General features: G+C 41.2%; 1 protein-coding gene across 1 annotated transcript in view; it reads right to left on the bottom strand.

Moving 5' to 3' along the window:
• Nucleotides 1-13,388, bottom strand: part of LOC133541303 (meiosis inhibitor protein 1-like) — a 133,858-nt gene that overhangs the window by 71,713 nt on the left and 48,757 nt on the right. The window contains exons 11-13 of the mRNA XM_061884637.1: nt 12,518-12,617; nt 7,258-7,392; nt 3,532-3,646 (exon numbers count right to left, since the gene is read on the bottom strand). Coding sequence (XP_061740621.1) covers nt 3,532-3,646; nt 7,258-7,392; nt 12,518-12,617 — 350 coding nt within the window. The remainder of the gene's footprint in view (nt 1-3,531; nt 3,647-7,257; nt 7,393-12,517; nt 12,618-13,388) is intronic.

Below are 13,388 nucleotides of genomic sequence, written 5' to 3'. Positions count from 1 at the left end.
TAAAAATTAGGGTTTCTCACGTGAAAACAAAATAAAGTAATATAATGTACTGTAGCCTCCAAAGGAAGAGACACAAAATCAGATGCTCTTTTTAACTTTTATTGCCAATCTTAGCCTCCAGAGGAAGACACACATAATCAGACGCTCTTTTTAACTTTTATTGCCAATCTTAGCCTCCAGAGGAAGACACACATAATCAGACGCTCTTTTTAACTTTTATTGCCAATCTTATGCTAACAACCGGCCCAACCCCAACACATATTCTTTCTGTCCAAACACGTCCTGTCTTCGTGCTTCCCAGACAATAAACAACCCTTTCCCATTCTCCGCCGACACGTTAACACTAGCACGTTGCTACAGTATGAATGTACACATAGAGTTGATTATTCGCGCACTATTGACTGTAAATTTGTCCGCCCCAAAAAGATTTTGATCAGTGAAACAGCTGTGATGACATAGGTATGACGCACAAGATTGTCAGGATCAGAGACAGCATGTCTACCATGTGGGCGTACCTTTGAATGAATACTTGATGCATATAATGACAGCAGTATGATGATTTTATGTGTCTACATTCAAACATTCTTCTTCATACTGCATTAATATATGCTACTTTTGAACTTTCTTGCCGAGAGGGAAATCACAACTAAGTCAATTTAGCAAAAGTGTATTTATGAAACAGTTATTAAGCAGTGGCACAAACATTCATGTCATTTTAAAACAGAAAGTGCAAAATTGTCAGACATTTTAAAACAAGCTGGGAGTGCACTTTTGTGCATGATGTCACTAAGATGACAAATCAAAACAACACTCAATTAAAGTGCACTTTTTGTACAGAACGCCACTACAATAGTTTCAAAGAAAATAAGTGCACTTTTGTGCATGATGTCACACAAGATATTTTAATAAGTGTCAAATAAAAATGAGCTGCATAATAGGAAACCAAATAGTGTATGTCCTTCACTATGTGGTAGGTTCATGCGGACGTTATCGCCATCTGTTGTTGACTATTTTTTCATTAGGTGTTGATCTGGAAATTGTTGCTTCGGCATTTTGTGGGTGTGGCACAGAACGGAGATGTTGACATGCAGAGTTTCAAGCACTCTTCATTCTCTAGCGGGTGACTTTTCTAATGATGCTACAAATTAGCAGTGCTGCCACTTTTGGTAGCGACGCTTTTGCCGCATACTTGACATATTACGGTTGTCTGTTCAACATCTTCCGGCCTGAAGCCAAACCACCGCCAGATGATGCGCCCCCTGCTGTTTTTCTTGGGAATTAATTCCTCTTCCTTCATTTTTCACCAGATTCCCACCTTATCTCACTCGTATTATCACTCGCACCGCTCTGCTAGCACCACAGCTAACTTTACCCATGCCGCTACCTCTCTGCTCAGCGAGGGGGTATGACGTTGCACGCGCGACAGTATGTGACGTATGTAAGAAGGTGCGCTTTTTTTATGTGTCTGTGAGAAGGAGAGACAAGAAAGAGTGAGAAGAGCCTGTAGTGTAATGCCTGCAGCTAAAAGCAACTGCGTGAGAATGTAATTTTTTATACACCTGGTACAGTTTATATATATTTTATTATTGAATGTATCAAATGTGATGAATATTTAATGGACCACAATGGAAACAAGCCTTTTGGCTTTTTGTGCCATCCATTTGCTTTTTTAAAGCATTACATGGAATCAGTTCTTTAACATGTCAATAAACTTCTCAATCAATCATCCATCCATCCATCCATTTTCTACCGCTTGCCCCTTTTGGGGTCACGAGGGGGGGTGCTGGAGCCTCTCAGCTGCATTCGGGCGGAAGGCGGTGTACACCCTGGACAAGTCGCCACCTCATCGCAGGGCCAACACAGATAGACAACATTCACACACTAGGGACCATTTAGTGTTGCCAATCAACCTATCCCCTTTGGAGGTGGGAGGAGCCTATCCCCATGTGCATGTCTTTGGAGGTGGGAGGGGCCTATCCCCAGGCGCATGTCTTTAGAGGTGGGAGGAGCCTATCCCCAGGTGCATGTCTTTGGAGGTGGGAGGGGCCCATCCCCAGGCGCATGTCTTTGAAGGTGGGAGGGGCCTATCCCCAGGTGTATGTCTTTGGAGGTGGGAGGGGCCTATCCCCAGGTGCATGTCTTTGAAGGTGGGAGGGGCCTATCCCCAGGTGTATGTCTTTGGAGGTGGGAGGGGCCTATCCCCTGGCGCATGTCTTTGGAGGTGGGAGGGGCCTATCCTCAGGTGTATGTCTTTGGAGGTGGGAGGGGCCTATCTCCAGGTGCATGTCTTTGGTGGTGGGAGGGGCCTATCCCCAGGTTTATGTCTTTGGAGGGGGGAGGGGCCTATCCCCAGGTGCATGTCTTTGGAGGTGGGAGGAGCCTATCCCCAGGTGCATGTCTTTGGAGGTGGGAGGGGCCTATCCCCAGGTGCATGTCTTTGGAGGTGGGAGGGGCCCATCCCCAGGCGCATGTCTTTGAAGGTGGGAGTGTCCTATCCCCAGGTGTATGTCTTCGGAGGTGGGAGGGGCCTATCCCCAGGTGTATGTCTTTGGAGGTGGGAGGGGCCTATCTCCAGGTGCATGTCTTTGGAGGTGGGAGGGGCCTATCCCCAGGTGCATGTCTTTGGAGGTGGGAGGGGCCTATCCCCAGGTGCATGTCTTTGGAGGTGGGAGGGGCCTATCCCCAGGTGCATGTCTTTGGAGGTGGGAGGGGCCTATCCCCAGGTGCATGTCTTTGGAGGTGGGAGGGGACTATCCCCAGGTGCATGTCTTTGGAGGTGGGAGGGGCCTATCTCCAGGTGCATGTCTTTGGAGGTGGGAGGGGCCTATCCCCAGGTGTATGTCTTTGGAGGTGGGAGGGGCCTATCCCCAGGTCCATGTTTTTGGAGGTGAAAGGAAGCCGGAGTACCCGGAGGGAACCCATGCAGTCACGGGGAGAACTTGCAAATTCCACACAGAAAGGAACCCAGGACTACTCAGGACCTTCGTATTGTGAGGCACATGCACTAACCCCTGTTCCACCGTGCTGCCCTTTCACTCAATCAATCCAACTCAAATATCCCGATATAGGAATTTTTTTATATCGCACAGAGAAAAACCATGAATAGATTTACGTGGACTCCGACTTAAAGAAGTTGAAAAACTTATTGGGGTGTTACCATTTAGTGGTCAATTGTACGGAATTTGTACTGTACTGTGCAATCTATTAATAAAAGTTTCAATCAATCAATCAAAACCTGCGACATATCGAGTATATTCCATATATAGCCCAGCCCTAGAATAAACCACATGATGATTAATAACACACTGTCTGTGGAGACACATAATTAGCTGCTAGCCCCTTGCCAGCCGGGGGAGTACAAATAAATCAGTGTCACACAAAGTGGATTGGCCTTTGTGATCAGCATTGAAAAGCAGTAAACGACAATGGCAACTACGCCAAAAACGGCCAATCGATCGGCGTATCCCTAAATTAAATGTGAAAACATTTTTAAGAAAACAAAGATTAAAACTGAAAAAAATGCAAACTCACAATACTTTGACGCTGACCCGAGGATGGCACGGGAAGCTCATTCAGTCTGTGTGTGATGGCACCCACTAGTTCTTGTAGCTCCTTGTACTGGACCGGTCTGGACTGGTGGTGAAGTCTGGTCACGTTTTAATCAAGACAGAAGCATAATAAAAATGTAAAAGGTGGAAATATCGATAAGTAGTGAGCTAGGTCAAGTTGTGTGTCAGATAAACATAAAAAAATGCTTGTATTCCGACAAGTGATTTCTTCCCGGAAGTAAAAAGCAGTGTTGGTCAACCAAGCCAAAATGGTTGTACAGCAATCTGATTACACAAGGGACCTATATAGTCCTGCAAAAAGCAGATATGAACAAAAAATCAAAATATGCAATGGAATAGGTCCCTATAATTTATCCAAAAAAGATTTGTCAAGTGAAAAAGGAATTTTCGGCCCAGACATATGGAACTATTGTGCTCCAGACATCATTCTACAAAACAGATGGAAACTTGGAAAAGCATGGAGGTCTACAACCTTCTTGTAGGTGGCTGAGTCAAGGGTATTGGTATCAAGACTCGCCCGGATAAATATGCAAAATTGTTGCTCAGGTAATGTTGCATTTAATTATTTAAATTTGCGTCTACTGCCACAGTTGTTGATGTACTAGCCATTAATGAGTAGCGTGTTTTTCCTTGTCTTTATCAAAATATAACTGTAGATGTCAACATTGTGTACATGTTGAAAGATTCATTTATGATTGTTTATTAAAATATAACTATAGATGTCAACATTGTGTATGTGCTGAAAGATTCATTCATGATTGTTTATTAAAATATAACTGTAGCTGTCAACATTGTGTACGTGCTGAAAGATTCATTCATGATTGTTTATTAAAATATAACTATAGATGTCAACATTGTGTATGTGCTGAAAGATTCATTCATGATTATTTATCAAAATATAACTACAGATGTCGACATTGTGTGTGTGCTGAAAGATTCATTTATGATTGTTTATCAAAATATAACTATAGATTTCAACATTGTGTATGTGCTGAAAGATTCATTTATGATTGTTTATTAAAATATAACTATAGATGTGAAGTGAAGTGAATTATATTTATATAGCGCTTTTCTCTAGTGACTCAAAGCGCTTTACAGAGTGAAACCCAATATCTAAGTTACATTTAAACCAGTGTGGGTGGCACTGGGAGCAGGTGGGTAAAGTGTCTTGCCCAAGGACACAAAGGCAGTGACTAGGATGGCGGAAGCGGGAATCGAACCTGCAACCCTCAAGTTGCTTGCACAGCCACTCTACCAACCGAGCTATACCACAATGTCAACATTGTGTATGTGTTGAAAGATTCATTTATGATTGTTTATCAAAATATAACTACAGATGTCAACATTGTGTATGTGTTGAAAGATTAATTAATGATTGTTTATCAAAATATAACTACAGATGTCAACATTGTGTATGTGCTGAAAGATTCATTTATGATTGTTTATCAAAATATAACTATAGATGTCAACATTGTGTACGTGCTGAAAGATTCATTTATGATTGTTTATGAAAATATAACTATAGATGTCAACATTGTGTATGTGCTGAAAGATTCATTTATGATTGTTGTCTTTGGTAAATAATTAACTCTTTTAGGTTTTGCTCATATTTTATTTATTTTATATAGACTAGTCGAGTTGGTGCTTTTCGAAACACTTGTAGCAAACATGTTTAAGAAATACAAATAATATCCATCCCTTTTAGCGGGAAACTCAGGATAATCTTTAAGTGGGAAACACTAAATGTTAAAAGCATACCAAAAAAACCTTTACCGAAGTGATCAATGCACACTCACGCATTCTTCACCTCTTCTCCCTTGGAATGGAGTGCATGGTACTTTTATTGTCTAAAGAAATGTTTATCCTTTCCACGATTTAAATGATTTGTACAGTGAAAACAACACAAGCGTAGGGAAAGGCTAAATGGCGCTTAGTACCCTTTGAGCACAGACGCTGGCTTGACCACCACGCATATTTAATGAGCTGATCATGATTCATTTTGAATCCAAGCAATTGTACAAAAGGTGACAATCCCTATCTCTGGGTGTTAAACCAGGGGTCACCAACGTGGTGCCCGCGGGCACCCGGTAGCCCATAAGGACCAGATGAGTCGCCGCTGGCCTGTTCTAAAAATAGCTCAAATAGCAGCTGTGGAGAGGCGGAGCCGACGGTCCGACAGAAAGGCATGGCACCCTGGCGGCGAATGGTGTGGATGGCGAGCGAGAGGCGAGGCGGGGCGTGCCGGGAGCGACGCCACAAACAAGATCAGCTGTGTGGATCGCACACCTGTACACGATTAACGTATCTCCTCTCGCTGTATAAAAGAGGAGAAGGAGGAGAGAACGGGGCTGTTGTTGGTGCAGAGCGAGAGCAACCCATACGAGGAAGGAACGAGAGAGAGAGACGACAAGACGAGCAGCAGCCCGTGCAACCCGGAAGAGAGCGAGAGCGAGAGGCAGATGCAGACAACGGGAAGGCTGAAAAGCAATACGCAAAAGCTTTTGTTTATTGAAAAATAAAAGAAGTTTACACCTGCTCAAAAGGCATGTCCTTCCTTGGTGGTCCCTAGAACCAGCAAGACGACGGCTTGAGTCTTTCACAGCAGCACTTACCAGTGAGCTGCCTCTATTTTTTTAAATTGTATTTATTTACTAGCAAGCTGGTCCCGATTGTCTCGACATTTTTAATTCTAAGAGAGACACAACTCAAATAGAATTTGAAAATACAAGAAAATATTTTAAAGACTTGGTCTTCACTTGTTTAAATAAATTCATTTATTTTTTTACTTTGCTTCTTAGAACTTTCAGAAAGACAATTTTAGAGAAAAAAATACAACCTTAAAAATTATTTTAGGATTTTTAAACACATATACCTTTTTATCTTTTAAATTCCTTCCTCTTCTTTCCTGACAATTTAAAGTAATGTTCAAGTATTTTTTTTTTTTTATTGTAAAAGAATAATAAATACATTTTAATTCTTCATTTTAGCTTCTGTTTTTTCGACGAAGAATATTTGTGAAATATTTCTTCAAACTTATGATTAAAATTCCCAAAAAATATTCTGGCAAATGTAGAAAATCTGTTAAATCAATCTTAAATCTTATTTCAAAGTCTTTTCAATTTCTTTTAAAATTTTGTTCTGGAAAATCTAGAAGAAATAGTGATTTGTCTTTGTTAGAAATATAGCTTGGTCCAATTTGTTATATATTTTAACAAAGTGCAGATTGGACTTGAACCTATTTAAAACATGTCATCAAAAATATATATTTATTGTGAGAAATCATAAAGATAATCAGTGTTTCCACAAAGATTAATATCATTATTTTTTAATAATCACAGAGTTAAAGGTAAATTGAGAAAATTGGCTTTTTCTGGCAATTTATTTAAGTGTGTATCAAACTGGTAGCCCTTTGCATTAATCAGTACCCAAGAAGTAGCTCTTGCTTTCAAAAAGGTTGGTGACCCCTGTATTAAACTAAACCAATCCTAAAACTTAAAACATTTGCAATCAGGTTGCAAATAAAACAGATTATAGCATGTGGCCAATTTACGCCTGTAGTGCTAAAACAAAAACAAGACAGTAAAATATTATCTTGTTGAAAACACAGCCCCAATAAATAGAGTCCGAGTGACAACGTGACTGAGTGCTTAGGAAACAATGTTTTTAAAAGTGTCATGCTTGCATGTACCTAAAGAGGGCGGAGGCAGCACTGGCGACCTGCGTGGCGGCTCGCAGGCAGGGGGAGGAGAGTCCGGCCACCACAGTCTGTGACACAGCCAGAAATCCTTCAGCACTGAGGAACAACCGCACATTTGGAGGCTGCCTAAAAGAAAAAAAGTATCGGACAATCGGATTAATCGGCGACAACTACAAGAAATGAAATTGAAGTTTTTGAGAATACCGTGAATTGCTATCAAAAACATGTCAACTTGCTGTTTCTTGTCAAACCATGATACACAAACTTGTGAACCTGCGCTAAACACGCTGGCACATTATAAACAAACAACACTAGACTGTTGACATTACAAATATCATCGGTGTTTGTCATGACGTAGCAACACGTCCATTGTGTCACTGATGCAACAACACCATCACCTATTTTATGTCAATACTTCCACAGGAGTTTACTTGGCTCCAAAAACTGCAATGATTGCCTCCTGCAACGGGACTGCGGCATCAGATTTATGTGCATGCACGCACGGATCTGAAGGTCCTGTGATCCTATCGCACATACATATTTGGTTTGTTCAGCATTTTAGAACTTCTTCCTGTGACACACACTGTAAAGGACAAAACTTCCTGATGCCTCTTTGCAGTGAGGCGAACATCCAATTAAAATTGTGTCAACGTTCCAAACTCTTGGCAGTGTTTTACAGGCTGATGATATGTGAGCCAGCGGCTACTTCATTCAAATCTAATTAAACTTTCTTTCCCGTGCGGCGTGTATCAGCATCCTACAAGATGCTACTATTATAACTGAGGCTAAACATGATGTTCAGTACGTAAACACGTTACAATCATAACTGTGATGACTTACCAGGGAAACCATTAGTCATTTATGCTTTGACGTACAACACAGCTGTCAAACTCAAGGCCCCAGGCCGGATCTGGTCCGCCATGTCATTTAAGTGTTGTCTGCAATGTTATTATTTGCGGGCTGGAACATGGGTTTATGTAGGATGCCACCTCATTTATGTGGTCTGCCACATCATTTACGTGGTCCAACAAATTATGTTACGGTATGCTGCCTGCAAAATAGTTTGGCAGGCAACATAAAATAATGTGGCAGGCTACATTGGCAGGCAACATCTATGATGTGGCAGACCAATTGTGTGGCAGACCACATAAATGAAGTGGCCTGCCACACAATTGGTCTGCCACATCATGGATGTTGCCTGCCACATCATTTATGTAGTCCGCCGCGTTATTTTATGTTGCCTGCCAAACTATTGATGTGGTTCGCCACATTAGTTTATGTGACCTGCCACATCATTTATGTGGTCCGCCACACTATTTTATGTGGTCTGCCACATTATTGTATGTGGCATGCCTTGAAATTAAATGTAACCTGCCACATCTGTGGTCCGCCACATTATTTTATGTTGCCTGCCAAGCAATTCATGTGGCCCACCTCATTATTTTATGTGGTTCGCCACATTAATTTTTGTGACCTGCCACTTCTTTTATGTGGCATGCCTTGAAGTTAAATGTAGCCTGCCACATCATTTGTGGTCCGCCACATTATTTTATGTTGCCTGCCAAATTATTTATGTGCCCCACCACTTTATTTTACGTGGTTTGCCACATTAATTTTTGTGACCTGCCACCTCATTTATGTGGCACGCCTTGAAATTAAATGTAGCCTGCCATCATATTTTTTGTTGCCTGCCAAACTATTTATGTGGTTCGCCACATTAATTTATGTGACCTGCCACATCATTTTTGTGGTCCACCACTCTATTTTATGTGGACTGCCACATTATTGTATGTGGCATGCCTTGAAATTAAATGTAGCCTGCCACATCTGTGGTCCACCACGTTATTTTATGTTTCCTGCCAAACTATTTACGTGGTTCGCCACATTAATTTATGTGACCTGCCACATTATTGTATGTGGCATGCCTTGAAATTAAATGTAGTCTGCCAGATCTGTGGTCCGCCACATTATTTTATGTTGCCTGCCAAGCAATTTATGTGGGCCACCTCATTATTTTACGTGGTTTGCCACATTAATTTTTGTGACCTGCCACCTCATTTATGTGGCATCCCTTTAAGTTAAGTAGCCTGCCACATCATTTGTGGTCCGCCACATTATTTTATGTTGCCTGCCAAACTATTTATGTGGCCCACTACCTTATTTTATGTGGTTTGCCACATTAATTTTTGTGACCTGCCACATCATTTATGTGGTCCGCCACCTAATTTATGTGGCACGCCTTGAAATTAAATGTAGCATGCCACATTATTCTATGTTGCCTGCCAAACTATTTATGTGGCCCACCACATTATTTTATGTGGTTTGCCACATTAATTTTTGTGACCTGCCACATCATTTATGTGGTCCGCCACCTCATTTATGTGGCACGCCTTGAAATTAAATGTAGCCTGCCACATTATTTTATGTTGCCTGCCAAACTATTTTTGTGGCCCACCACTTTATTTTATGTGATTTGCCACATTAATTTTTGTGACCTGCCACCCCATTGTATAGATGGATAGATAGATAGATAGTATTTTATTTATTCCGTCAGGAGAGTTCCTTCAGGAAAATTACAATTTTCTGCAGAATCCCATTCAAGATCAGACAAACATTACAGGGAGACAGAACAGGATCGCTGACGGGTCTGCCGGCTTCCAGCTCCCCTTACAAAAAAGATGACATACAGGTAAACAAGAGGGGGTGGGGGTGGGGGGAATAGAAGATTAAAATAAAATAAAAAAATAAAAAAAAATAAAAACTACCACACTATTTTATGTGGTCTGCCACATTATTGTATGTGGCATGCCTTGAAATTAAATGTAACCTGCCACATCATTTGTGGTGCGACACATTATTCTATGTTGCCTGCCAAACTATTTATGTGGCTCACCATATTATTTTATGTGGTTCCCCACATTAATTTTAGTGACCTGCCACCTCATTTAAGTGGCATGCCTTGAAATTAAATGTAGCCTGCCACATCTGTGGTCCGCCACATTATTTTATGTTTCCTGCCAAGCCATTTATTTGGGCCACCTCATTATTTTATGTGGTTTGCCACGTAAATTTTTGTGACCTGCCACGTCATTTATGTGGCATGCCTTGAAGTTAAATGTAGCCTGCCACATCAATTGTGGTCCACCACATTATTTTATGTTGCCTGCCAAACTATTTACGTGGCCCACCATATTATTTTATGTGGTTCCCCACATTCATTTTGGTAACCTGCCACATCATTTAATGTGGCATGCCTTGAAATTACATGTAGCCTGCCACATCTGTGGTCCGTCACATTATTTTATGTTTCCTGCCAAGCCATTTATTTGGGCCACCTCATTATTTCATGTGGTTTGCCACATTAATTTTTGTGACCTGCCACATCATTTATGTGGCATGCCTTGAAGTTAAATGTAGCCTGCCACATCAATTGTGGTCCGCCACATTATTTTATGTTGCCTGCCAAACTATTTACGTGGCCCACCATATTATTTTATGTGGGTCCCCACATTCATTTTAGTAACCTGCCACATCATTTAATGTGCCATGCCTTGAAATTACATGTAGCCTGCCACATTATTTGTGGTCCGTCACATTATTTTTGTTGCCTACCAAACTATTTATGTGGCCCACCACTTTATTTTATGTGGTTTGCCACATTATTTTTTGTGACCTGCCACGTCATTTATGTGGCATGCCTTGAAATTAAATGTAGCCTGCCACATCATTTGTGGTGCGCCACATTATTCTATGTTGCCTGCCAAACTATTTATGTGGCCCACCATATTATTTTATGTGGTTCCCCACATTCATTTTAGTGACCTGCCACTTCATTTAATGTGGCATGCCTTGAAATTAAATGTTGCTTGCCACATCATTTGTGGTCCGCCACGTTATTTTTGTTGCCTACCAAACTATTTACGTGGCCCACCACTTTATTCTATGTGGTTTGCCACATTAATTTTTGTGACCCGCCACATCATTGTATGTGGCATGTTTTGGAATTAAATGTAGCCTGCCACTTCATTTGTGGTGCGCCACATTATTCTATGTTGCCTGCCAAACTATTTATGTGGCCCACCACATTATTTTATGTGGTTCGCCACAATAATTTTTGTGACCTACCACCTCGTTTATGTGTTCCTTTTACGTGGCCTGCTACATCATTTATGTGGTCCATTTATATGGCCTGCTACATCATTGTATGTGGTATGCCTTGAAATTAAATGTAGCCTGCCACATAAATGGGTTGTACTTGTATAGCGCTTTTCTACCTTCAAGGTACTCAAAGCGCTTTGACACTACTTCCACATTTACCCATTCACACACACATTCACACACTGATGGAGGGAGCTGCCATGCAAGGCGCCAACCAGCACCCATCAGGAGCAAGGGTGAAGTGTCTTGCTCAGGACACAACGGACGTGACGAGGTTGGTACTAGGTGGGATTTGAACCAGGGACCCTCGGGTTGCGCACGGCCACTCTTCCACTGCGCCACGCCGTCCCATCATTTGTGGTCCGCCACATAGTTTTATGATGCCTGCCAAATTATTTATGGGGCCCGCCACATCGTTTACGTGGCCCCTCAAATTATTTTTTGTGGTTCGCCACATTGATTACGTGGCCTGTCACCTGATTTACGTGGTCTTCCACACTATTTGATGTGGCCTGCCATCATTGTATGTGGCATGTCTTAAAATTTAACGTAGCTCTACATTATTCAATGTGGCCCGCAATGTAGTTTATGTGGTCCACCACATGATCTTACATGACCTGCCACATTGTATCACGTGGCCTGCTAAAGGCTGGAAATAATAAAGCACTTTCTGGCTAAATGTATTTGTTCCTTCAATTTTAACAACAACTGTATAGCATGCCGCCATTGCCTACATAATAAGAATTAATTAAATTCAACTACTTTTTATATTTTGGGTTATCAAAAATAAATACTTAGATATCAGCTTGTCACCTTGACTTACAATTCCAAAGCAAGTTTTCCACCAAAAGAAGATGCTCATGTAACCAAGCTATTATACGTTTATATTCATATACAGTATATTCACTGTAACAAGTGGCCCTCTGAGAGACATTATAGCTGCAATGTGGCCCTCAAGGAAAAGGAGTTTGACACCCCTGACATACAGTATGTGGTACGTTTGTGTGGTGTGGTACCGTTATATTAAAACCGTGAGAAAAATGCACAATCACTGTCGTAGGTAGACTAAAAAGAGTTAACTATGTAGTCTCACCTCCCCAATATCTCAGTAAGAAGCAAAAATCCTTGTTTCAGCACATCCATGTTGGTCAGCTGCAGTGCCTGTTTCAGACTGCGCACCAGGGACTCAATACCTGACACACAGGCACACAATGGTTATATGCTATGGAGTGGAATTACTGCCAAAATTTTAACAAACACAAAAATGCTTTGACTGAGGCCCAACGATTCACAAGTAAAAAACTGTTTTCTTTAAATACAAAAACATTCGCAAACAATTCACTGCAATTAAAAAAAATGTTTTCAAGTGGAAAATTTTGGCAGTAAGATTTCCCTTGCGCGATCCACCCACTTGGACGTGTTTTGCATTTTATAACGACTGCTGGGTCAATTTAAGGCAGTCAGAGCTACTGTTATTTGCGCATGGTGCCGTCCGCCCAAAAAAAAAAGAAGAATTAGCAGGGCGAGGAGTACAATGGCCGACAGAAGCGAGGGGAAACAAGCTCAATCTTTCAGTTAAATTGTACCAACTATTTTACTCCCAAACCTGTTTCTTCTTCTCTGGTAATTTTGGCTGACGGCACCATACGCAAATAACAGTTGCTATAATGGCCTTAATGAGAAAGGCCCCTTTTTAGGAATTTTGCCTATTGTTCACAATACTTATGCTAGACAAGAAGACAAAAGTTGTTTTTTTCGCTGTCTAACATAACGTTCTTGGTGGCTAGCAATGCAGCTAATGGGAACAATCACTTCTACTTCTAAATCACTGTAAAAATGCATTCAAAAACTGTCAACAATACTTAATTTACATTCTGTAACCTATAGAATAACCCAGCTGTAGCAACACTGAGGATTTTTTTGGAGCGTAATAACACATCAGCATGTTTTGGTATTGGCCATAC

This window comes from Nerophis ophidion, linkage group LG23 (assembly GCF_033978795.1).
Source record: "Nerophis ophidion isolate RoL-2023_Sa linkage group LG23, RoL_Noph_v1.0, whole genome shotgun sequence".
Classification (NCBI taxonomy): domain Eukaryota; kingdom Metazoa; phylum Chordata; class Actinopteri; order Syngnathiformes; family Syngnathidae; genus Nerophis; species Nerophis ophidion.
The sequence above is the reverse complement of the archived record's forward strand: the minus strand, read 5'-3'. Positions and strand labels throughout refer to the sequence as shown.